General features: G+C 40.1%; 2 protein-coding genes across 8 annotated transcripts in view; one reads left to right on the top strand and one right to left on the bottom strand.

Moving 5' to 3' along the window:
* The window catches only part of SIAH1 (siah E3 ubiquitin protein ligase 1), an 83,362-nt gene extending 71,088 nt beyond the window's left edge, over positions 1 to 12,274 (top strand). For 5 of the 6 annotated variants that reach the window (XM_042919289.1, XM_042919286.1, XM_042919288.1 and 2 more), the window contains one exon: positions 10,424 to 12,274. In XM_042919289.1, the coding sequence (XP_042775223.1) occupies positions 10,426 to 11,274 (849 nt within the window). In that variant the 5' untranslated portion in view covers positions 10,424 to 10,425 and the 3' untranslated portion in view covers positions 11,275 to 12,274. Of the gene's footprint in view, positions 1 to 5,276; positions 7,894 to 10,423 lie in introns of those variants that run through there. The other variant, XM_042919285.1, reaches the window with a different exon arrangement.
* A 5,028-nt stretch (positions 12,275 to 17,302) lies between these two features.
* LONP2 (lon peptidase 2, peroxisomal) overlaps positions 17,303 to 25,620 on the bottom strand; it is a 105,317-nt gene continuing 96,999 nt past the window's right edge. Inside the window, exons 13-16 of one of the 2 annotated variants that reach the window (XM_042919284.1) lie at positions 21,431 to 21,638; positions 20,809 to 20,999; positions 20,548 to 20,609; positions 17,629 to 17,715 (exon numbers count right to left, since the gene is read on the bottom strand). In XM_042919284.1, the coding sequence (XP_042775218.1) occupies positions 20,595 to 20,609; positions 20,809 to 20,999; positions 21,431 to 21,638 (414 nt within the window). In that variant the 3' untranslated portion in view covers positions 17,629 to 17,715; positions 20,548 to 20,594. Of the gene's footprint in view, positions 17,716 to 20,547; positions 20,610 to 20,808; positions 21,000 to 21,430; positions 21,639 to 25,620 lie in introns of both variants that reach the window. The other variant, XM_042919283.1, reaches the window with a different exon arrangement.

The following is a 25,620-nucleotide window of genomic DNA, read 5'->3' as shown; positions in this document are numbered from 1 at the left end:
TTACTTGTTCAGGACTTGACTAGGTATCATCTCTTCTCCTTTTCCTCCACCTCCTGCCTCCTCCTTCTCCTCTAAGTTTAATTTATTTTGAGAGAGAGCACAAGCAAGGGATGAACAGAGAGAGGGGGGAGAGAGAATCCCAATCAGGCTCTGTCTGGACTGTCAGTGCAGAGCTCAATGTTGGGCTCAAATCAAGAGTTTGATGCTTAGCTGACCTGAGCCACCTGGGTGCCCCTCATCTCTCTTTTTTGATCTCTCCTTGCTAATTAGGGATCCCTTTTGCATTGGGAGGCAAAGGAAAAGATAGTTTAAGTATATATATTTTTATATTGAATGTTATTAGACTTAAAGATTAATTTTTCAAGTTGAATTATAAAATATCTAAAGCATATTTGCTTTAAAAGGATTGAGGAAATTATACAGCCTAACTTAGAAAATTGACCTAAGTTACGTGACATTAAGCACGTTCTTTCTTTATAATTCTTCTTTTCTGAAATTGAGAGTTGGTTAAATTTCTTCCAAGTTTAAAATTTTCTGGTTTGTTTGTTTGCCTTGCCCTACATTGCCATTTGTCTCCCTCCCCCATCCCTTCTAAATCTTCCCTGATCAGATAAGCTCCAGCTTCCATCATTTACTAATTAATTCTATGATCTGAAACCTTTAATTTGTAAATTTATTTTCTTATTCTTGAGGTAGGGGATAGATGCTGAATTTGGAAGTTCATTGAAATGGTTAAGTCACGGTTGTATGTAAACCTTTGAGAACAATACCTGGAACATACTAGGTGTTTAATAAATGTTTGGGGCAGCTGTTTGAAAGAAAATGGAGGAAAGTCTCTACTTTTCCTTATTTAGCTTGCTGACCCTAGGGCTCCACTGAGACTGGCAAGCTCCAGTGAGAGGCATGAAAATTAAAAATGAAAACTCCTGTAGAGGGGTTAAGGAAGTACAAGAGCAGTATAATCCAGATTTATGTATCCATTCCAACTTTAGGGAAAGGACATGGAAACAGCTATTCCTGCCATCAAAATCTCTGTTCCCTTGTTGAAAAATGCTTTACCATATCAAGACATAAGTAATTTTATTTATTTATTTATTTATTTATTTATTTATTTATTTATTTAAAAAATTAATGTTTATTTTCTGAGAGAGACAGAGTGTGAGCAGGGGAGGAACAGAGAGAGAAAGGGAGACACAGAATCTAAAGCAGGCTCCAGGTTCCCAGCTGTCCGCACAGAGCCCGATATGGGGCTCGAACTACTAACTGTGAAATCATGACCTGAGCTGAATGAAGTCAGATGCTTAACTGACTGAACCACCCAGGCACCCAAGACATAAGGTAATTTTAGCAAAATCAAATTCATGAATTAGAACTTAATGAGTTCTTTTGGAACGCAGTGCAAAAACAAAGATTGGAATTATGAGGGGAAAAATATGTGATTGGAAGATAGATCCAGCAGAGAGAGTCAATATCAGAATTATGTGCAGAAAAGAACCGAGTAGATGGAAAGGATTAAAGAATAATTAGAAGTCCACAAAGGTGAAAGATTTGAGCATTTGGATTGAAGACTCACCTAGCGTTTTGTTCAGCAAGTGCTGATGGCACATATTTAGATGTTTTGGTGATAATTTCTTTCAGAGACCAGAGCCACCTGTCGGGGGACATGTTACCTGCAAAGGAATAAGAAAAATGGCATAAATTTTTCTTCTACATCATTATATGTCATAAGACTGTGAACAGAATTTAAGAATTTTTATAGTTCTTAGGGGAAACGGGTGTGTGACAAGAATGGTAAACTTGTGCAGTTTCTATAAGAGCTTCAGATTGCCAGGCCCTGAGGCGGTTTCTGCAAACTTTCTTGAGGTGTGTTGGCTGTATCAAAAAATGAACCATAATTAAGGATTCAGGGGGAAAAAAAGATAGGCATTTGCCTTTTTTTTTTTTTAAGTTTTTATTTTAATTCCAGTTAGTTAACATGCAGTGTTATATTTCAGATGTACAGGATAGTGATTCAAAACTTCCATGTGTCCCCTGGTGCACATCACAAGCACAGTCCTTAATTCCCAAGGATGGGCGTTTGTTTTGTGATATAATTGTGAGAAATGAAACCAGAATTGTTGCAGTTAGGTTTAAATGATTGTTTTGACACAGTTTTGAAGTTTCATACAATCTTTACCTTGGCAGGTGGGAAAGGGGAAGTTTTACTATTAAGCCTGTTAAAAGCGGGCTTCCCTTGTTTTGCAAGATGTTAGTACTTTCATTCTTGATGTTCATAAATTGTAGGTTTGATATAAAATGAAAATATGATAATTGCTAGTAAAATAGAATTAGGATGTAGAACCAGGTGTCCGACAGAACTTTCTGCAGTGAAGACATGGTTGTACTGTGACCTCCCCGACGCTCCCACTAAAAGAGGATGCAGAGACCTTGTTGAGAAAATGGAAACTCTCAGATTGAAACTTTCTTAACTTTCAACTTCCTGAACTAGACATCTTCTATCTTCTCTGTTCTTACCATGGAGAAAGTATTTCTTCTAACAAAGTCTAGTCACTCTGTCTTGTCTTGAGTTTTGAATCCCTCGTCACCAAAAACTTTATTGTTCCATTTCTTGGGATTATCCTCTTTTCTGGACTCATCATTCACTATATCAGCATTCACTATATTCTGGTCCCTCCCATTTCAAAAAAAAGAAAAAAGAAAACAAAAACAAAACCCAAGCCGACAACTACCCTGGACCTTTCAGCTACTTCTTAACTTGCCTCTTTCTATAGCCATGCTTTTTAAATTTACACAGCATCCTGTTCAGTCTCTTTTGGTCTGATTTACACACCGACCTTATTTCCAAGGTTGCTTTTGCAGAGGTCACCAGTAACTTCCATATCGCCAATCCACGAACACCTGTTTGGTCTGATCATATTTGACCTCTCAGCAGATTCCACATGGTTGACTGTGCCATTATTTTTACTACTTCTCACTGTAGATTTTTTATTGTTTATGTAATTGCACTTTGCCAAAGTTTATACTGTTTGCATTCTAATTTGTAATTCTAATGCCTATGGTTGGTGGGCTTATTTCCATGTTTAAATGGAGTCATTAACTAACTTTAATCCTTTTAAAAGATCACCATTTCTAAATTGCTTATTTTGATTCATTGCTTATTTTAAATAAAGTAACAAAGGTTCATGGGTGCTATATTCCATGAGTTCTTGAATGTTTAAGCATGTGTGCTTGCTACCTTTATTTTTTTTTCTGATTACAGAAATAGTACAAGCTCCCTATAAGTATATAATAAAGCATAATTTATTCTAATATTTGTACATGTATCAATAGATCTTCTTCTTAAGTCTGTACCTTCCCTTGACTTCTGAGTTACTGCCCTTTCCTCCTCAGTTCTTTTAGGCTTTTGCTACTCATGTTAGCCTCAGCCAGCAATTGGCCACACCTACGGTTAAAAATTTAGAGTCTCAGGCCCAGCCTTGGCATAATTCTGATTCTGAATCAGAACCTGCATTTTAATAAGATCCCTAGATGATTAGTGGGCACGATAAAGTTTGAGAACTGCTGCAGGCTAAGGGCCACTGCCTCTCTTTAAGGAACCCTTCAATCTTTAAATCTTGGCATTTGTCTTGTTTTAGGCAGGCTCCTCATTCTGTGACTTTAGATGACATTGTATGTTAATCCTCCTCATCTGCACCCTGAGCTCTTCTGTCAACTGCTTTTCTGCTTAAACATCTCACTCCCACTTTGCATGTCTTCTGTTACTGCATTTCAGTATCTAGCACAGTGCCTAATGGGTTCTGATTCAGTATGTGATGCTTTTTACTGGGGTGGAAGTCTCAAAATAGAGTGATTTCAGCAGTAAAAAGACAGATGTGTAAAAAGACAAATGTGTACTTTGCTTTACACATTTGAATTAGGGTTTGCACTTTCCTCTCCATTTATTGGGCTGTATCACCTTTGTTCAGACTTTCTGTTTTTCCAGCAGCCTTTTACCAGGTCTTTGTCCTGGGCTTTCCCCATTTCAAATCACCAGTCTTACTAGACATATAAATAACTCTTCTTTTGTAGCAACAGAGTTTTCAGAGTTATCTTCAGGAAAATAGAGCTTTTAGGAAAATACATACAATTTAAGTTCCTCTTATTACTTTGCTACAGTTTTGGAAATTAAAATAGGTTGTTTAATTTTTTTCTTAGCATCATTGTTTTATAACAGTGTTTGATTTTTTTTTTTAATTTTTGGCATTTTAAGCTGTTAAATTTTTAAGGAGACTTGTGTTAGGTTTAATTTTGTCAATATGTGAGAAGTAAATCTTAAAAAATGATTTTTAACATAACATTTTCTGCATATACCCTTTACAATGTCAAAATACAGAAAGTACCTCTTTTTCAAAAAGGAGTTGTAATTATAGAGAAAGGAAAACACTCTAATGTTTGAATGGAAGAGTTTTATTTAACTCATTGATTCCTAACAGAGCAAATACATAATCTGAACCTGTACTTTATTTTTACAGTGAGTATTATTATATTTATTATTAATTATATCAGTTCTAGGAATAGTTTTTGGAGAAGTAAAGGAGGTCTGGTGATATTTGCATCCTGTCTTTTTTACTAAATTAAGAATGCAAATTTTACTTCTTATTTTGACAATTGTTTTCACTTCACCACTCTCAATCAGGCTAATCTTGATAAAGCGGTTTATTTATTGCCCCCTCTGAAGAAAAAAATGCCAAAAATCACACATCCATATCATGACCCAGCCAGTACCTCCCATGCATGTTGTGTTTGAAACTTGCTTTACAATAATACACTAGTCGTTTTTCCCTGTGTGACTACATTTCTCCATTTTAAATGTTTCCTTTGAAAAAAGTAACTGTATTAGCTTCCTGTTACTGCTGTAACAACATTTCCACAAGTGTTAGGATGCAGACATAGTTGAGAGGGGCATTATTTGCCTGCTGTAGTAACATTTTGTAAACTGCAAAAGGTTGTTATATATTAATTACTAAGCATGAGGTATGACTAATCAGAGAAATTGTTCATCAGCCCTTGATAAAAGGAAACCAAGGTTCCCGCATGAAATTGATGATAAAAGTTTAAGTCCAGGGGAGCCTGGGTAGCTCAGTCAGTAAAGTGCCCCACTTGGGCTCAGGTCATGATTTTGCAGTTCCTGAGTTTGAGCCCCACATGGATTGGGCTCTGCACTGATGATGCAGAGCCTGCTTGGGATTTTCTCTCTGCCCCTCCCCCACTTGTGTGCGCACGTTCTCTCTCTCTCTCTCTCTCTCTCTCTCTCTCTCTCTGAAATAAGTAAACTTAAAAAAAAGTTTACATCCATCTACTTTTTATAGTATGTTAATGTGACAAAGTAATGGTTAAATGCTCTGAAATTACTGAGATAGCATTAAAGGCTGATTATAAAATATTTCAATGTGGATTAAAATTTATTTAAACTTTATACCAAACTGGGCTTGAGATGTAGGCTTTAGAAAGTATAGGTAATACAGGGGGTGAATCACTGGAATCTACTCCTGAAATCATTATTGCACTATATGCTAACTAACTTGGATGTAAATTAAAAATTAAAAACAAAAGAAGGTGTAGGTAATAGGTCACTCTTGCTAAATTTTGTGACTTTTTAACTTTGTATTCTGTGGGTTTGTCTTAGTGTAATGTAGTTTTTGTGAAATTTTCAGCTCTGTAAAACCAGTGTAAATATTCTACCTGGTCGAGCAATTCTATTAAGGTTTATTGTGCTAAAAATTAAATTGCAGTTGATCTTTGGCAGACATGGTTGATCACCTTTGCAAAGTAAACGTATCTTTTGGAACCCACACTTTCTAGGTTTCTTGTTGATGAACTCAGGCGAGGCAAGCAACTTTGGGAGGTGTCAGGTGAATACTTACGTATTTTGGACTATGTACCATCTATGATATACATAAATACCCATCTCCCTTGGTCCAGACAAAAGCTATGTGAGGCTGGAAATACTGTCCCAGTTTTACAGCTGAGCAGGTGGTGAAGACTAGGTTTGAATCCCAAGTGTGTGTAGATGACTCCAGAATGCTTCCTCTTTTATTGTCCTGACTCACTTGTTGAGTGGTTTGTCTGTAGATTAATGGTTTTCAGATGGTGCCATAAGGCTCTGTACAGATCCTTGGAAGTTTGGGAAAAAATGATTTTTTTTTTTTTTTCTTGAATCAATCCTTCCCTTTGACTTGTTTTTTATATTTGGGTTTGGAAAGAGTTGCTCTGCCTAAAACATTTGAAGCTTCCTTCCCTAGAAACCTGAGACCTATCTAGAATGAATATGTATCAGAAAATAAAAATGTAAGTAATAGTAATTTATATTTGTTAGCACACAGACTGTATCTGTTTTCAGTGATCTTTCTATTCCTAATGATGTTTTGTGTAGCTTAATGTTAAAATAAGTTTGAAGTGATCGAATGTACTCTTAATAGGGTGGGGAAGTGATTAGAATTAAAATTTGATGTGGAAAGTGGGTAAGCTACAATTTACTGCACAGGGTTCTCTTCCCACTACCAGCTCCGGCCGTGTTTAAAGGCTGCTCTATAAGCATGATGTAATGACAGGTTAAACCCCTGAGTGTACTACCTGACGCAGTGCAAATCTGAGGCCCAGGACTTTATTGGGGCACGGGTAATGCTTCTTTAAAAACAAAACAAGCTTCTCTGTTTAATGAGGCCATTTAAGATGCTTTTCCCAGAGTGGGAAGAGAAGATAATCTCCGTTTGGAGGTTGAAGAAGGAATTTAATATGGTTATGTGTGTTTACTACTCTCACTGTAGTTTTTTCAAAGGGAGAGAGGGTGTTTTAAAGTATGGTGCCCACAGGGGTAGAAGTGAAGTGAGTTAGAAATTGAGGAAATATGGTAGTTGACATCTGGTAAATAGTTAATGAAGAGAGGAGAGTGCTTTCATTCTATAAACACTTAAGTGTTCACGGTTAACCAGCCACCGTGGTGGCCATATATTTCCCATATACTCTCTGTAGGTCTTAGTTTGAAATCATACCAAATTGTTAGTATCTGTTTTGTTCTACAAAAAGGCATGTTTCCGCCTAAATGTAAGCTGGTGGAAATATGCTGAGGTGTGCACATTGTTTTTGGGGGTCCAGGGCTGGGTCTGAGTTGCACAGCGCAGTGCCCTGGAGCAGTCCCGGAGAAGTCCTGAGCTGGGAGGGCGGGGCTTGTGGGCGTACCCACCGCGTCCGCCCCGCCCCACCAGCCCCGCCCCATGCTAGCTGCGGCTGGGCGCTGCGAGCCTAAGGCCCGTTGGCACTGTGGACTGGAGCAGGCTTTCCCAGCAGTGGGCAGGCCCCAGCCCCAGGCTCCGCGTGGATCTCCCCGCGGGCCGGACCCTGCAGTGACTCCAGAGCTGGCTCCAAGAGCACGCTTGCTCCAGCCTCCTCGCATCCTAAGGCCCTGTCCTTCCCCAGAGCTGGTTAGCTAATGAATCAGGGGAAGACAGACTTCCAGGACCGACAGTTTAGGGCCCAGTAGAAGACGGCTCGGTGATGGCGCCCATTTTTGGAAACACAGGCGAATTTGAGCTCGCATGGAGGTGTGGTCGATTCCTGTTGGGACGGGAGAGGCTTCATTTCTCGGCTGCTGCGGTAGCCTGTGCTTCTGAAGAGTGAATGGAGTGTTACAGAGCAGGGCACTTACCTTCGCTTCTTGAAAACTTGACATCGGACATGGTTAGGAACAGAAGGTGTCCAGGAGGAGCCTCTGTTACAAATCGTATTTGCTTCTGGGGGAAAGGCTCTGAGCTGCCTGGCTTCTCATGACCGGGAAGTCTACCTCACCTTTTCTGTACTCCTGGAGAGGCATCTTGCTCACATGTTTACCTGCAGCTGGGACAAGGAAAAGAAAAGGTATTGACATTAAGAGACTGACTGGGTTTGCTTAAACTATGAAATGGGAAAGTTGTAAACCAGTGGAATCTGGATCAGGGAGTGGCTGCAGCATAATTGAGCTGGAGTTTGCAGTGATGTTTCTTTTGATCTGCTGTACTTTTCTCTGTTTAAACCAAGCTTCAGGTTACGTCATCACTCCTGCAGGGTTGTCCAAAGTCCCTTTAGTCCTTGATTCCAACTGCAGGGCTGCTGTAGGGTCAGGATTCTTTTTGTTGGAATTGGGTTCTACCTTTGGAGTTTGGGGAGGTTTTAGCAGCTGCTGTCCTGTAATATCTCCATTCACGAGAAATACTGGCCTCACTTCACTTGTTTTCATGCTTTAGATATGGATTTAAATCCAGCTTTCTATGGTGTTTGGGAGAATAATAAAGATACATTGTAACATAAGCCTGAATGATTGATGGTCAGTGTATAGCTATTTTGCTAGGTCAAGAAATCAAGCAAATATTTTTCTTGCTTATATTTTCCTAGTTGTATTAATGTTGAATACAAATTGAGTTTATAGTCCCTTGATGTAATTAGCTGTTTTGGTTTAGGGATTTGAAAAGGCATTGGTAGATTAGACTGTTTTGTGCTCAGGGAACCACTTTCCAATTACAATGTTGCTCACTTAAGTGAGCAGTATAAAATAGGCCATGAAAACAAGCATACAGCATATATACGGGGTGTTTTGGCAATGCTAAGCCCATTGTTTCACAAGTGATGGAAAATGCACACAGATCATCATATGCACAAAGAATCTTACACCTGGGTTATACAGTGTTTCAGATGAGAATTGATTTCTGTTGTCCCTAAGTGCATGTGATAAGACACATGATGGAATTCTGCAGTTTTATAAACTCTTGAATTTTAGAATATTAACTTTAGTGACTGTGGGATTAATCTTTTTTTTTTTTTTTTTTTTTTTTTTTTTGCCACTCTGAGCCCTCCATTGAGGTGTCTATCCTTGAGTAATCTGGAACCCCAATTGCATTTATATGGTCACATTGGTAACCAGCATTGGTTTTCAAAGTTTAATTCTTTGCAACAGAATAATGATTATAATTGGGAAAACATTAAATTTTAGACAGTTTTCATTTTGTAGAAGTAAGGCTTATACAGTTACTAGGAATATACTCTTAGGACATCAGTAGACATCTTTTGTTACCCCTGAGATAAATAAGACCTGGTATCCCAGCAAAGGTAGATTCATGGAAAAGGTGTTTGCTTTATCTTTCATTTAGTCTGACAAGTTAGTTATATTGTTGTCATTTCTTCAAGATGACATTTATCTCTTTTTTAAAAAAATTTTTTAATGTTTATTTTTGAGTGACAGAGAGAGAGACAGAGAACTAGCAAAGGAAGGGCAAAGAGAGAGAGAGAGAGAGAGAGAGACAGAATCCAAAGCAGGCTCCAGGCTCTGGGCTGTCAGCACAGAGCCCAATGCAGGACTCGAACCCACGAACCATGAGATCATGGCCTGAGCCGAAGTTGGAAGCTCAACCGACTGAGCCACCCAGGCTCCCCGACGTTTATATCTTGAATAATTACTGCTGTGCTGATAAATGCTTCCACAACACTGGTAGGGTACAAGGAATTCTTAATCTGTTGACTATACTGTCCCCAATGTTGTGTCTCTCTCTGGTGCTTTTATCTTTATTTACCTTCTTTTTCTTTTTTGACTCTTCTTCCCCTTTGCATACTATATCTGATTCATATTGGGGAATGGAATTAGACTGGAAAGATGTACTTTCTCTAAGTACCAGACTTAGAACTTTTGAAGATGGCCCTCCATTTCTCTTCTCTTCCCCCCACTTTTTGAGGTGTGGGGCACTGATCAGTGGGAAATAAGGTTAATACCTAGCTGATGTTAACGTTCTAGGGGAAGACTTACTAGAGGAAGATGGATAATGGGATGGCAGCAGACCCCCTCCATTCCCCAAATCTATGTCTAAAGCAGGTAACTGTTTACCATTAGGCGGTGTTAACCAAAGCTAGTGCCCTGGTGACCCTTTGGATCACTTGTAGTTCCCTGTAGCTGCTGGTGGCTGACTCAGAATGGGAAAGAAATAGACTGAGCAGGGGAATTGAACACAGAGACAGAGGGAGGAGAAAGTCCAGTCAAAACTGATCTGATTGGGCTTAAGCTACTTAAATGGTGTTTCTTAGTAGTTTATGGCCCAGTTTCTGTTTCAGCATTTATTCCATGTCGTCTAGTCCATCCAAGGAGATTTTTAATAGTTCTTAAAAAAGGAATTCTGCATGTGTTCTGGAACGTTTCGATAAAGAGCTTTGTCTGGTATACAACTCCTGATAATCAAAATGTGTAATTAGTGTAATTTATGGTTTTTAAATCCGGTGTCTGTGTTCCTTTTATCCTTTTGCTCACAGTACGTTTTGCATGAAACTTAAGTATTTCTGGCATGTAAACATTATTTATGAAACAAATGATAGTTGTAGTTATTTTTCTCCTGCCTCTTTTTATTTTTATTTATGGTTTTTGTTACAGAAATGAGCCGCCAGACTGCAACAGCATTACCCACTGGAACCTCAAAGTGTACGCCGTCCCAGAGGGTGCCTGCCCTGACTGGCACAACCGCATCCAATAATGACTTGGCGAGTCTTTTTGAGTGTCCGGTCTGCTTTGACTATGTGTTACCACCCATTCTTCAGTGTCAGAGTGGCCATCTTGTTTGTAGCAACTGTCGCCCAAAGCTCACATGTTGTCCAACCTGCCGGGGCCCGTTGGGATCCATTCGCAACTTGGCTATGGAGAAAGTGGCCAATTCCGTACTTTTCCCTTGTAAATATGCCTCTTCTGGATGTGAAATAACTCTGCCACACACAGAAAAAGCAGACCATGAAGAGCTCTGTGAGTTTAGGCCTTATTCGTGTCCGTGCCCCGGTGCTTCCTGTAAATGGCAAGGCTCTTTGGATGCTGTAATGCCCCATCTGATGCATCAGCATAAGTCCATTACAACCCTACAGGGAGAGGATATAGTTTTCCTTGCTACAGACATTAATCTTCCAGGTGCTGTTGACTGGGTGATGATGCAGTCCTGTTTTGGCTTTCACTTCATGTTAGTCCTGGAGAAACAGGAAAAGTACGACGGTCACCAGCAGTTCTTTGCAATTGTACAGCTGATAGGAACACGCAAGCAAGCTGAAAATTTTGCTTATCGACTTGAGCTAAATGGTCATAGGCGGCGATTGACTTGGGAAGCGACTCCGCGATCTATTCATGAGGGAATTGCAACAGCCATTATGAATAGCGACTGCCTAGTCTTTGACACCAGCATTGCACAGCTTTTTGCAGAAAATGGCAATTTAGGCATCAATGTAACTATTTCCATGTGTTGAAATGGCAATCAAACATTTTCTGGCCAGTGTTTAAAACCATTGCATTCAGTTTCACAGAGAATAAGGCACCCATCTGCCTGCCAACCTGAAACTTTTGGTAGGTGGAAGCTAGACACATGAAGGTAAATAAGAGGAAAGGCTGTTAAATACAGGAAACAGTTGCATGTAGTAACACTAATATATTTAAAAATAAGTCAACAGTAAACCACTGAAAAATATATATATATACACCCAAGATGGGCATCTTTTGTATTAAGAAAGGAAGCATTGTAAAATAATTCTCAATTTGTGTTGTAGATTGAGTGTACTGTTGAAAAATATCGGGTTTTTGTTTGTGTGCCTGCAAGTTTGTGTGCGTGTGTGTGCGTGTGCGTGTGTGTGTGTGTGTTTTTCTTTAACCGACAAGCCATGTTGAGTGGTCTTGGACCACTGCTTTTCCCTTTGTGAGTCAATACATAGTGCTGCTGTGTGTGTATATTTTTTTGTGTGTATTTGCTAATTTTTATTAATTCTAGTTTTTCATTAAATAAATTTGACTTTCTTTTCTGTAATTCAGGTTTTTCCTCACTTTATTTTGTACCTTTTTAAAGTTAGTGTCTTTTTGATATGCATAATTGTTTATGGTAAAGTTTATACATATGTGTTCAGTACGTATTTTCCTTTCCCTCATTAATCAGTTCATTAGAAATATTTTCAATTCAACTCTTTTGTGAAGATATGAATTCCAGAAAGGAAAGGTAACATCAGAATTATCAGGAGGTATTTAAAGCAGTTATAAGATGGTTTCTGTCTCTGTCTCTTTTTCTCCACTTGAGTCATATCTTTGAACTTATTCTTTAAAAGGTTAGGGAATACTGATTTTTTTTTTTTTTTTTTTTAATTCTGGAAAAAAAATCAGGCTTTTTTCTTCCAAGTATCTTGGACAAATCACTTGTTTAAAATTTGTTCTTGTATTTATTGGTTTTGCAAAAGAAGGCATCGTCTTAGACAGTATTTGTAATCAAAAGCAAATCATTTGTTTAAAAAAAGGCAGTTTGCAAAAAATGTTTTTGGTCTTTTATAATTCTCATTAAAAGAATATCTGGCAAATTAAAAACTCTTAACGTGTCTGCTTTAGCTCTAAGTTTGATTAAAATCCAAATAGTTTTCCCATTCAATTCTGTACTTCATAACTGAAAACAGTGTGCTGCATTTTGAAGTGTGATAGAATTATTCTAAGCAAAAGAATAAGTATATGGCCTCCGTTACACAGTCTTGTTTTTCTTCCCTCTCGCTTACATTTGTATTCTCACAATTCTGTTAGGAGACTAATTGTAATTAGTTAAAATGCTGATCACTTTTTCCCCCTTAAGAAAAAGAAACACAATAAAGATGAGTTAGTGTTTCATAGCAAAATGGTTATGAGCCTGGGCTCTATAGCTGACTTCCAAGGACCTACATGCCGTTCTAGTTCTACTGTACTTATCAGCCATGGGACCTTGGGCCCCAGTTTCCTAATGTGTATGATAGGGTTAATTATGGTAGCTACCCCAGAGGGCGAGATGTGATACCAGTAAGTTAACCTAGAACAGTGCTTTGCACACAATAAGTACCCAGCAAATGTTAGCTGCTGTTATTATGCCTTTAACCAGAACTGTATTTTTAACTTGCTAATTACCCTGAGGCACCTGACAGGATTCTGAAATTGCCTTCTGAATGGCCAAAGATCATTTTATTTTGTGTGGCTTTTACAGGTGCACTGAACTTAGAAAGTCAGTTAAAATTAATTTGGACTACCCTCTTATCCCACCACCAATTCTGGATACCAGAATTTACTTCTGGTAACCATTTCCAGGAAATGAGATTTGTGTAGTCTCTTCCCTGACATAAGCATTATTTTTTGAATTGGTTGTAACATCTGCTTGTATAGCCATTTTTGTGGTAAAAGGTCAACCACAAAGGTGTATCTTGGTCTATTCCTGTTAGCATGTGTTTTTAGAAAAGCAGTTTTCCCTCCTCATTTGATGTATTGAATACTTTGGTGGAAGTGTATCATTTTGTTTTTAAAATATTTTCAAGTGTTTCTCGGATTATGAAAGTAGTGTGTCCTCAGTGTAGGGTTTAGGGGTTAGAAAATGGCACATTCAAGAGAGAGATGTAGGCATCCATTCAGAGATGACTGGGAACATTTTTATTTTTCTAGTCCTTTGTGTATTTACGTGTGTTTTGATCGTTTATAACCCCTTCATGCCCTCACACATAACACAGCCAGTGCATAATTTTAGACACCCATTTTGGGAAATGTTTGTGAGGATTAATTATAATTTTATCCAGTTTCCTGATGTTAGATACTGCTTTGTCCAATTTATCCATGTAAATCTTTTCTGGCTATTTATAAATAACCTGTGAACATTTCTATATGTTTCCTGATTCTATCCTTGGGATCCTTTTTTTTAAGGTCTTGTTACTTTTTTTATCACTTTCTGGAGAGGTTTCAGTGGACACAGTAGCAGTGTGTAGGATTTTCTCTTTCATTGTAACCTCATGTTTTGCTATTTAATGCAAATTAAGATAGTAAATTTTGTCTACTATAGTAAACAAAATGTAATTTGACAGCTATAAGGTTGACATCTTAATCTTAACTATATTTTAAGTCATCTTCATATTCTTGGTCTAGAGGGATGATGAGATCTATAGCCATTTCTTGGTCCACTTGAGATTTTAATCATCTTTGTTATAATGAGTGTTCTTTCTCCTATTAATGCCCTGCCCTGTCATTTGGTGTCTTGGTGTTTTCTTTCAGGGAATTGTATAGGGTGGGATAGGTGATCTTCTTAAACTTTGTTCTTTTGCGTTTATACATACATGTATTTTTTAATGTTTATTTTTGGGAGAGACCGGGGGACAGAGGATTCCAAAGTGGGCTCTGCACTGACAGTGAGTCCAATGTGGGGCTCGAACTCCATGAACCTGACATCATGACCTGAGCTGAAGTCTGACACTCAACCTACCGAGCCACCCAGGTGCTCCTCTTTTGCGCTTACATTCTTAAACTTGAATTTGTTCTGTTGGGTTGAATCATGGGCCAGTTTTATATGTTGATTGTTGGAGAACAGTTTTTTGTTTTGCTGATTTTTATTATAATGATTAGTTTTTTAAGGCCCACATTTCTTTCTGCAAACTACATGTATGGGAGTGGCTATAGAAAAATCATCGTGTCCTCCTGCACTTAATTATGGGAAAGTTGACTTCATTTTAGTGGTTCCTAACTGGAAAATACGAAGTCCGCCTATTATACCCTCAGCACTTGATTACCCCACAACATGGATGGCATCTAGTCCAGTGAGCTCCTGGTGGCGTAGACATCACTAGGCACGGTGTCCAAAGATGGGTGTCCAAATCCTGTGCATTTCAAGCAGCCACTACCAGAGATGGCACTGGAAATGAAACCCATTTGCATCCCACTCTTACGAAGAGAATTTGTGCTATGAGCAGAAAGCAAGTCTTGACTGATGTCAAGGAAGAGAAGGAAAGAAGGAAATCTTTGTGTTTCACTCAACGCACACACATTTTTGCCCTTTCTCTTACACTAAAAAAATTCAGGTAGGTTAAGTAGCCTTTAAATACCACTCATATAACCAGGAGATCTTATTTGTAATCACAGATTTATAAACTGCTGTTAAATACTTTATGATCAGATGCCATTTTTCACTGTAATCTAAAGCACTAAAAACCTCTGCCCCTGATAATATGGTTAGTGGTCAGGTTCAAACAAAAGAGGCAGAATCAAGTAAAAAATGTGTATTCCTTAAGTAGACCATATAGAATTTCTTGATTACCAAGACACCTAAAGCTTTATTTCGTTTTCATACTTGAAGAGTTTTAAAAGCTCATACGTAAAAGGCATGCAGAGTACTGGTTAAATACATCCCAAGGCCTCTCTAGTCCTACTGAATTAGAATTTCTGAGTCAACATTTTCAATAAAATTCCCCAGCTGGTTGTGATAAAAAGGGTGTTTAGATAACACTTTAAACATAATGCTAGGAAAAAATACTCAACATCATTAGTCATTAGGGAAATGCAAATCAAAACCAAGAGATGCTACCTCACACCATGGGGATGGCTGTTCCCAAGGTGGAAAAGTGGTGGCCAGGAGTGGAGAGACTGGGATCTGTGTGTATTGCTGGCAGGAACGGCAGATGGTGCAGCTACGGAGGAGAACAGTTTGGTGGCTCTTCACAGTTAAGCATGGACTCCTCCTAAGAACAGCAAGTCTACTACTGGGCATATACCCCAAAGAATTGGCCAGCAGAGGACATGGCTAGTCGTACACTCATTATTAGCAGAACTCTTCACAATAGCCAAGAGGTGGAAACAACCCAAAGTTTCAACAGATGAATGGGTAAGATGGGGCTCGTGCACACAGTGTCATGTTATTTGAAGAAATGAAACTCTGATGCATGTGGTCAGCATGGATGAACCCTGACAACACACTAAGTGAAGTAGGTCACATACGAAAGGTTACATAATTGGCAAATTCATGGAGAAAAGGGGGTGGCTGGAAGACGGGAGTCATGGTTCAGAGGGTAGAGTTTAGGATCATGAAAAAGCTCTGGATAGTGCTCGCTTCGGCAGCACATATACTGAAAAAGCTCTGGATATAGATAGTGGTGATGGTTACACACCATTGTGAATATAATTTCCCTGAATTACACACTTAAAACTGGCTAAAATGGTATATTCGTCACCATAAAAACAAGTGAATGAAATGAGAAACCAGAACCAATCCCAGAGAAACAGAGGTCATACTGTTGAATAATGTCCTACACACCTGGGTTTTTGCCATTGGCTCTTTAGAAAGGTGCGTGCCGAAGCAGGGGGCGTGGGGATGCCCTACTGCTGCTCAGATGCGTACAAAGCTGCGTGTTCAGGACTCTTAAGGAAGAACATGGGTTAAGTCCCACTTTGTGTTCTTTTGCTACTTCTGGGTGTAATGAGTCAGAGCGATCTGGGTATGGATCAGCTCCCTCTGGTTGCTGACAATGAACATTGTATTTTCCTCCCCCGTAAAGATGGCTGAGAAGTGTGAAGTCCTAACAGTGAGAGGATAGTCCGTGAAATGTTTTTAAATGCCCTGATGCTTGCTCTCGCACCAGCCATAAAGAACCCTAGATCTGGATGTGGGATTCCAGAACACATTACTGGCAGGTATTTAGGTAATTTGCAGACCCCATGCTCTTCTGAGGCATTCCCCAGTATCTACATGTGTTCCAGCATTCTGTTAACACAGGACTGTGAACGTCAGCATTGTTTGAACCTTGCATTCTCCTCAATCTTCACGGGAACACGGACTTCAGTACTATTGCTTGCATTTTACAGGTAAGGAAAAGCTAAGTAATTGGAAGAGCCCGACTTCCTTCTCCAGAGCCCGGATTAAGTCACAGGAGAAGGGACCATGGAAAGTACTGGATCTGGGAACTGGCACAGCAGACCGGGAACAGACGGGAAGTGACAAGAGTCAGGATACCAAGTTTGGGGACCCTCCCAGGGTGGATGGCTGCCTCTCTCTGGGAACCGGACTTGTTTTTAACATGATGTGTACTAACATGAGCCACCAGCCTGGTGTAAACGATCACTTTCTGACTGCCCCTTCCTTCAGCATTAGTGGCACCAGTACCAGGGTGTGTAGACCTCACCACAGCTTCACCTCCTTGAATAGTTTCCACAAAGACTAATGGTGATATTTTCATCTTTGCCCAGTACCCCTTCTATGTTGTTTTTGGGATTTGATAATGTCTCCCGGTGACTCTGCTAAGGTCTATACCAATGGTTCCTGATGTTGACTGTGCATCAGAATCCCCTGCAGGGCTTCCCAAAGCAGATTTCTGGGCCTTCACCACCCAGAGTTTGATTCAGGTCTGCTGGTGGGCCTTGAGAACTTACATTGCTATCAAGTTCTCAGTACAGATGCTCCCGTTCAGGCATCACACCGAGAACTGATGCTCTGTACCTCTCCAGGGGCAGTAATGATTCCACTGAAGACAAGAATTCAATTTTTATCAATCCGTTTATTCAATTAACATTTCTATAATCAACACCAGCCATTTGAGTGAGGTTACTGTCGTGATCATGTTCAAAGATTAGGGACACTTAGCCTACCTCTACTGGTATGAACAAAAACCTTTTCTGTGCCCTTTGGCACTTCATAACTTGCAATTCTGAAAAGTCGGGATTTGGGCCTACAGTTTGCTATTTAAGAGACCAGGTCTGGTCTTGACAATAAAGCCACCATCAAAAGCTGCATTAAGAACTTCATCCAGGCAGCTTGCTGTAACAAAACTTAAATCCTGTCGTACATTGCCCGGGATTTCTTCAAGGTCTTTTTCGTTCCTCTGAGGAATAATGACTTGCTTCAATCCTGCTCTGTGTGCCGCCAGCACTTTGTCTTTAATCCCACCCACCTAGGAGGAGAGAAGAAAGTTACTCAGATTTCTGGACATCCTCCGGCTGTGAAAAGATCCCTGACCCAACTTTTTTTCACAGCTATTTTAAAACGTCTAAATCATCTTCCATTTTGTTACAGCATGAGCTAGGAAAGCCATTAAAAAGGTTAATAAACAGTAAATTGTTTTACATTTCGTGTTCAGTCCTTTTAATGGGGGAAAATTCCAAATTTTCAGTAATGAGCACCTTTTATGTCCATGATCCCTTTTTGCACTGTCAAGGTTAATATTTATATTCCATTCTGTAATCAAAATCTTATCTATAGGTTCATTCTGAAAAAGCATTACATTATCTTGACCACAAATACCATTTCTATAGAGCTTAGTTGGGTGCCAGGATCTCTCCTTCTGTACAGGTTTAAAGCCATAACCTTTGTGCCACTTGATGAAGAAAATCTATCCCAAATGATCTAGGCACTTAGGTGGTTTTAAAGTATGTCCACAATGGTCCCTTCATAAAAGGTGGAGTCTAATTCCCCTCCCCCTGAATGTAGGTCAGGCTGAGTGACTCATAAATGGAATGTGGGGGAAGTGATGCTGTATGACTTTCAAAGTTAACCCATAGAAAATGAGAGTTGCTGCTGCTGCTAGATCTGTCTCTCTTGGATCTCTTGCCCTGGAGGTAGCCAGCTGCCATGTTTGAGATCACCCAATAGCCCCCCAGAGAAGCCCTAAGGTGAGGAACTGGGGCTTCCTGCCAACCAGGACCAATCTGCTAGTCATGTGAGTGAACCATGTTGGAAGCAGCAGATCCCCAGCCCCAGTCAACCTTAAGATGACTGTGACTGGGTTGCTGTCTTGACTGTATGATGGGATCCGGAAGCAGAAGAGCTCAGCTAAGCCTCTCCTGAATTCCTGACCCACAGAAACCGTAAGAATAACAAACACCATTGTTTTGGGTGGTGTGTTATACAGCAATAGACTCCAAATGCAGCTCTCAGTCATACCACCCAGAACACATAAGCCCTGGAGACAGCTCTCAGAGCCCTCCAACCACCTGCACTGACACTGGCTGCTCCAGGCCCTCCTGCACAGCTATCCTCCTCTTTCTAGGCTCTTCGGTATGCTGCTGACGTACACTTTCCAAGTACCTTCTTCACAAAGAATCTAAGACAAACAGACTCCTTGCATGTATGAAAATAACCATTTTACTTTCACATTTTATTGAAGGTGTATACGAGACTGGACTTCAAGTCATTTTCCATCAGAATTTTGAAGGGACCATACATCTGGTGTCACTGAGGAGAATGATGACAGAACTTTCTCCTTGGTTACCTGAAAGGCTTTGGGGACGACCTCCTTCTCCCAGCTGGTGTGGACCCTTTCAATCTGAAGATAACCTTCAATTCTAGGAAACATTCAATTCCATTTTCTGTCTACTAGAATGCCTGATAGCTCAATGTTGGATCTGCCTGCTTTTTCTATTATTTTTTTCTGAACAGTTCTTTATTTCTAAAACAGTTTTAAATCCAAGTTCTGTCTTATTCTCTGTTCTTGAATCGTCTTTGCCAGCGTTAGCAAGTCTTTCTCTTAAATGCTGCTGCTTTTCTTCTGTCTCATGGGACAGGTTTAAAACTGGAGGCTTACTCAAACTTTCCCTGTGGGGCTTGGGAAAGCCTGGACCTGGTTGAGTGCAAGTGGAAGAACCACTTATTCTATGGAGATTTCTATGAATCCCCTCATTTTGTTTCCCATTTCTTTCCTGCTCTCCTGGTCTGTGCTTTCTGGTTATGAGCCTTTGCTTTTCCCAGATTCCTGCTGGGAAGACTGTCTCTATCTCCAATTGTTTCATCAGCCAGGATACTTTCTTCCAGAAGGTGGCTGAACTCAGCTGCTGACTCCCCGCTCATTTCTGAGTGCTTGTATTGCCTTCACTCTGCTTAGTCTACCATCTTGAACTAGGAGGTTGAAGAGTTCATGGTCTGTAAAGTATTTACATTTCCTATTACTAGCACAGCTAGTATTAACCACTATTAACCACCGTTACTGTCTCTTGGAATGCAGTTAATTCCTGGGTAAGGGATCAGACATTCTTTTTGAGTAGACCTACTAATGTATCATAAGAATAGGGTTTAGAATATGGTTGAATTCCTGGTTGAATTTTAAAAACTGATTTAAGTTTATTTTGAGAGAGTGTGAGAGACAGAGGGTGCATGTAAGAAGGGGAGGGGCAGGGAAAGGGAGAGGGAGAATCCCAAGCAGGCTCGGAGTTGTCATTGCAGAACCTGATGTGGGGCTCAAGAGATCATGACCTAAGCTGAAATCAAATCAGATGCTTAACTGACTGAGCCACCCAGGTGCCCCAGTTTTGGTGATCTTAATTGGTGATTATGATCTACTTTCACCATTACTTTATAAAATAAAGGTGCTCTCAGAATAAAGAACATAAGTTTCTTTCCTCATTGTGCTATGAACCTGCCCAAATTCTGTTATAGACTGGCACTGGTAATTAATGACTTAGAACCCTAAATGTTCACTCAAGTTCTCTGCATTTTATGTGTTTTTTTAGAAGTAGTTTAGGGTATGGCGGGGAGCCCCAAAGCTCCATATATATAAAGATATTTTGAGAATTTAGCCATTAGACAGGGCTAGTCTTTGTTATAGTTTCCATTTTATACTTATTTTTCTATAAATCTATCAACTACAGTAATCTAAATTATCTACAGGAGGTCTCACAGGAACTTAAAAGGTTGAAAAATTCGCTTAAAGTTTAAAAATAGCTGCTATCCTGTTTTACACAAAAGCTATCTAGTTAACAATTTGCTAACTACAACAGTCTCAATTCTTCACCTCAGTGGCTGACATCACCGATGACCAGACTGATACTTTTTTTCCCCTCACGAGTCTTCTTTCTTAGAAGGGAAAATATGGGGAAAATTGTCAGTTTTTCTTTTATTTCATCAATATTGAAAAATAGGAGCTAGTTACAAAGTATAAAAACTTCGTGTTTTCTTAAACGAAGGTATTTTTAGGAAGAAGGCAAACTACTATGAATTTAAACTTAAAATTAAAAAAATTGAAAACCATATAAATCACTTTCTTAAGACTTACTGGAAGAACGAGACCCCGCAATGTGATTTCTCCAGTCATGGCTACATCCGAACGCACCAGCCGCCCACTAAAAAGTGAGGCGAGACAAGTTACTATGGTAACTCCAGCAGATGGTCCATCTTTTGTGACAGCACCAGCTGGGAAGTGCAGATGGATGTCTGTGTTGTCAAGAAGATCAAAACTTCCAGAAGCTTAAAAAAGGAAATAAGGATTTTAATGTAGAAAAATTAAACCTGTTTTTTTTCCCTCTTAAAAAATAAAAAAGATAAAAATGACTGTTGTGGTTAAATGAATCCCTCAAAATATTAATGGGCATACTGGGCATATATGGGCATATAATCAGAGTGGGGGTCTGGAAGAAGAATTTCATTCTACTCTGAGTGGAGCTGAAAACAAACCCTTGGAATTAGTTCCTAGTTTAGGCACTAGCCAGATAGTCCTAAAATGGGAACTAGAATTTTCTAAGGGTGTTTAAGCAAAGGTTTATACTTTACTGGAGGTGTAACTGTTAATTTAAAGCTCATCTTAATCCTTGCCACAGAACTGTGAGATGCCTCCCGAATCACGATCCAACGGCTCTTCCTTGCTACGGCTGTACCTCTGCCGGGGCTAGGCCACTCACCATTGGTCAGATGGTATTTCTTCGCATTGCTGCGGAGCCAGCTAATCGCGAGATGGGCAGACTCCTTCATGACATCCCCTAGCTGGCCAGTCAGAGTCAGCTGACCTTCGCCATCCATTCGGCTTGCCTCCACAAACATGATTTCCCCACCTAAGGGGGTCCAGGCCAAACCTATTGCCACTCCTGGTTGACTCAACCGCTCAGACACCTTGAGAGAAAGGAGAAAAATGATCAGTTCAGTCAACAACAGCCATTACTTCCCGGCTGGCTAATCACGTTACCAGAGCCTACTTCTTCAGTTTAAACTGAACTCAAAGCTTCAACTCAAAGTACTTATTACTTCACATGATTTGAAGTCACCACTTAGGATGTGTGGCTTTCCGCCAGAAGAAAAACTAAACTTCCTGTTTGGCATTTATCAGAAACAATTTTACCTTAGAATATGTTGAATAACTTTAAGAGCCACATCTAGTTCCTGCCCTAATTTTGAAGGAACAAACCCAACTGTTTTATCTATGAATATTTTTATTAGGCTACATATTTATAAATACTCCAGAACCTACCTTCATTTGTTTCAGAAAGCAGAAGCCCTTTCTCAAATATACGTTTAAGAACCATTAGCTCCAGAAGACGAGTGTGAAGGTAGATATTAAAACCCTTAGATCTTCTCTGCCACTTTCCTTTCTCTGTTACTGCTGCAGAAACACTATAAAATATTACTTCATGATGCCCCAGATCCTTTTGCATGCGCTTAGAGGCCTACTGTGTGCCCTCACTGCCACTGTAAACCGAACGTGTCCACTTGCCCGAAACCACGAGCCAGGTGATGAAGCCAAACAGTTCATCCAAGTTATGAAAGCACATAAAACCTAACAGTACAGCTGAAACACAATCACCCTCTGAGCCTCCACATTTCTTATACTACAGAAGTTATCCGTATCAGGAACGGGGCACATGTCAACCCACTGCTAATGCAGATATGAAATTCTTCCACCAGAGGGAACATCCTCACTGAGAGCAGCAGGATCAATGATCTGAGTTTCTGGTTAAAGGGCTGGGTTGATGATCTTATTCCTTTTCCAAGGGGCTTAGATGGTGAAAATCTTGACTTTAGAATACTTCAAAATCATGTGAGGCATTCACGAAAGCTATTGGGCACTTATATTTAGTGGTAAGCCGTATAGCATTATTTTAAAAGTTTGTTTCATATTTACAAATTTAATTCTAATTAACTTCATATTTGATAAGTTAGAGAGATTTGGAAGTCCAAACTATAGTATTAGTTGAGCCGATACTGTGTACTGGGTTTCACTTCTCTCCGCTTTGCATTTGTGTAAACCTGTTCTAGATTTACTTGAGGAGAAAGACAAAAGATCAATATGCAAAAGATCAGTGTTATTTAAAAAAAGTTTAACGTTTGTTTATTTTTGAGAGACTGAGACAGAGCACGAGCAGGGGAGGGGAAGAGAGAGAGGGAGACACAGAATCTGAAGCAGGCTCCAGGCTCCGAGCTGTCAGCACAGAGCCCGATGTGGGACTCAAACCCACAAACCAGGAGATCATGACCTGAGCTGAAGGTGGACGCTTAACTGACTGAGCCACCCACGCGCCCCAAGATCAGTGCTATTTAAGAAAAATGTAGAAGCAACTATTTAGAAAAGTGTTCACAAGGCTTGCTTTCTTTCTAATACAAACCACTTCTCTATACCTTCATGAAATCTACCTTGGGTGGGAATTTGCCCATGGTTCCTGTCTTACCACATGGCTCTTTTCTAGAGCAGAGTGAACTTATCCTAGAGAATTATCCTCAGTGCACTGAATCATGTGTTAATTTAACAGAAAAAGCCATCTGGCAGAATTCTGTTAGCCATAACAAGAACCATCCCTTTCTTACAGCTCAATCCTCAAAACTCATTTGTCAGAATAATACCAAAAATGTCCCCAAAGGGTCAGGAGTAAGGTGCTTGTTGATTACTATGTCACTTTGAGAAACCAAGCCAGTTTTCCAATATTCTCCATCTGCTGGGAGGCCTGGTACTTGGGGTTGAGGAACTGATGCATTGCTAATTGAAAGCATGGGGGGCAGGTAAGTACAGAAGGCCAAACCAGAATCACACAGGCCCACAAGCACTGTATTCTGACTTGATGGTAAGTGTTCTCATGTTAACCTGAAGATGGGAAAATGACAAATCTGTGACTTAACAAAACACAGGCGGGAGAACTGACGGGCTTGATTACCAGCAAACCTAGCACCTCTGTGATTTAAAGCTAATAGCAGTTATCGAAGAGGTAAAGAATCTTTAATTCTTAGACTTGGAATCATACTTTTTTTTTTTTTTTTTAAGATTTTATTTTTTAAGTACTCTTTACACCCAACACCGGGCTCGAACAACCCCGAGATCAAAAATTGCATGCTCTACCAACTGAACCAGGCAGGAGCACCTGGAGTCACACTTTTTGAGGGCATGTGTTCTGAAACTGTAACAATCAAGCATCAGGTTTCTATTTTTCCCTCAGAGATGATGGGAGTGCAAGTAAATGTGAATGTAAGACACGTGCTCCTTTTCTGCTCCTTTTATTAACCCCTTCTTACACAACAATTTGTTTTCATTTTTTTAATTAAGAACATTTTTTAAATGTTTATTTTTGAGACAGAGAGAGAGCGAGAGAGCACATGCGCGAGAGCAGGGGAAGCAGAGGGAGAAGGAGACACAGAATCCAAAGCAGGCCCCAGGCTCTGAGCTGTCAGCAAAGAACCCTACATGGGGCTCCAACCGTGAAGTCATGACCTGAACCGAAGTCAGACGCTTAACCAACTGAGCCACCCAGGCACCCCAATAATTTGTATTTCACAGCACTCCTTAAAAAGTGAATTGATATGGGGGCGCCTGGGTGGCTCAGTCGGTTAAGCATCCAACTTAGGCTCAGGTTAACAATCTGGCTTGAGTTTGGGCCCCGCACTGGGCTCTGTGCTGGCAGCTTGGAGCCTGGAGCCTGCTTCGAGTTCTGTGTCTCCCTCTCCCTCTGCCTCTCCCCCATTCACGCTCTCTCTCTCTCTCCCTCAAAAACAAACATTAAAAAAAAAAAGTGATTTGACACAATAATTTCAAAACTATGTTTATCAGTACTTTTCTATTACTTTCTAACTCCATTAGTAGTCTGTGGAATCATCAGTTATATTAGCCAAGACGAGCCTCTGCTTGAAGTGGAGAATGCTTCCCCCCCCCCCAGATGTCAAAGTGGAACACGAGCATCTCAAGTCCACTTCTGTCATTCAATTTCCCACCTGTATATTTTTGTGCTTCCATTATCCTGATCTGTTAACTACATCGTGTTCAACAAAAATGATCAATTTCTTCTGTAATAATTGTGCAATCATGTAAATCAATCATCTAAATATGCAGATTGAAGAAGTGTTGAAAATATTTAATGAAAAACCTAATGAATGGTTGCATTCTTAACAGCTCAATGGACAGGAGTGTTTAAGGAGCACTTGAGTACTAATCATGGCCAATTTCCCACTGTTAATCCCCCTTGATTAACCAGAAAGAGTGATAATTGATTGAAACAGTAAATATGTACAATTCTTTGTGACTGTTCCAAGCCCAGATAAACGCTCACAGCTTTATTACCTTATTTACTACTGCAGCCTCATGAGAGGGATCAAGAGTTTTACATTCATTCAACAGTGCTTTACAGAGCATCCTGAGCTAGGCTCCATTACAGACTGAAGGGGCAGGATATCAAAGTGAATACCTCTTAGAACTGACAGACTACTTGAGGACATTAGATGAAGGCACAATTCTACTCCAGCACCGAGAGAGGATGACAGAAGACCTAGCGAGTGCTTTCATCTACAGAGCCTTGAAGAGGCAGGAATCCCTGTCTGGGAGCTGGGACAAGGTTATGGAAGAGGCTGAGCAGAGTCTTAAAATATGAGTAAGAGTTTGCTGGGCAGAGAAGGCCAGGAAGCTATCATAACAGAGAGGCCAACAGGTGTCAACGACTGGATAATTCCAGGGGCCTCCTTTCCAGGGGCAAACTCAGTACCACACTGAATGCACAACCCGAGCCCCCAGAGGGTGGTGGTCCACGTGCAGGATGGTTAAGCAGTGACACACTGTCGACTGGTTTCTCTCAGAACTCAGAGAGCGTTTCTGCTCCCGCAGGGCCGTCACCGCAGCAGCTAC

Source organism: Panthera leo, chromosome E2 (assembly GCF_018350215.1).
Source record: "Panthera leo isolate Ple1 chromosome E2, P.leo_Ple1_pat1.1, whole genome shotgun sequence".
NCBI lineage: Eukaryota > Metazoa > Chordata > Mammalia > Carnivora > Felidae > Panthera > Panthera leo.
Note: the sequence above shows the minus strand (reverse complement) of the source record. Positions and strands in the feature narration are given on the sequence as shown.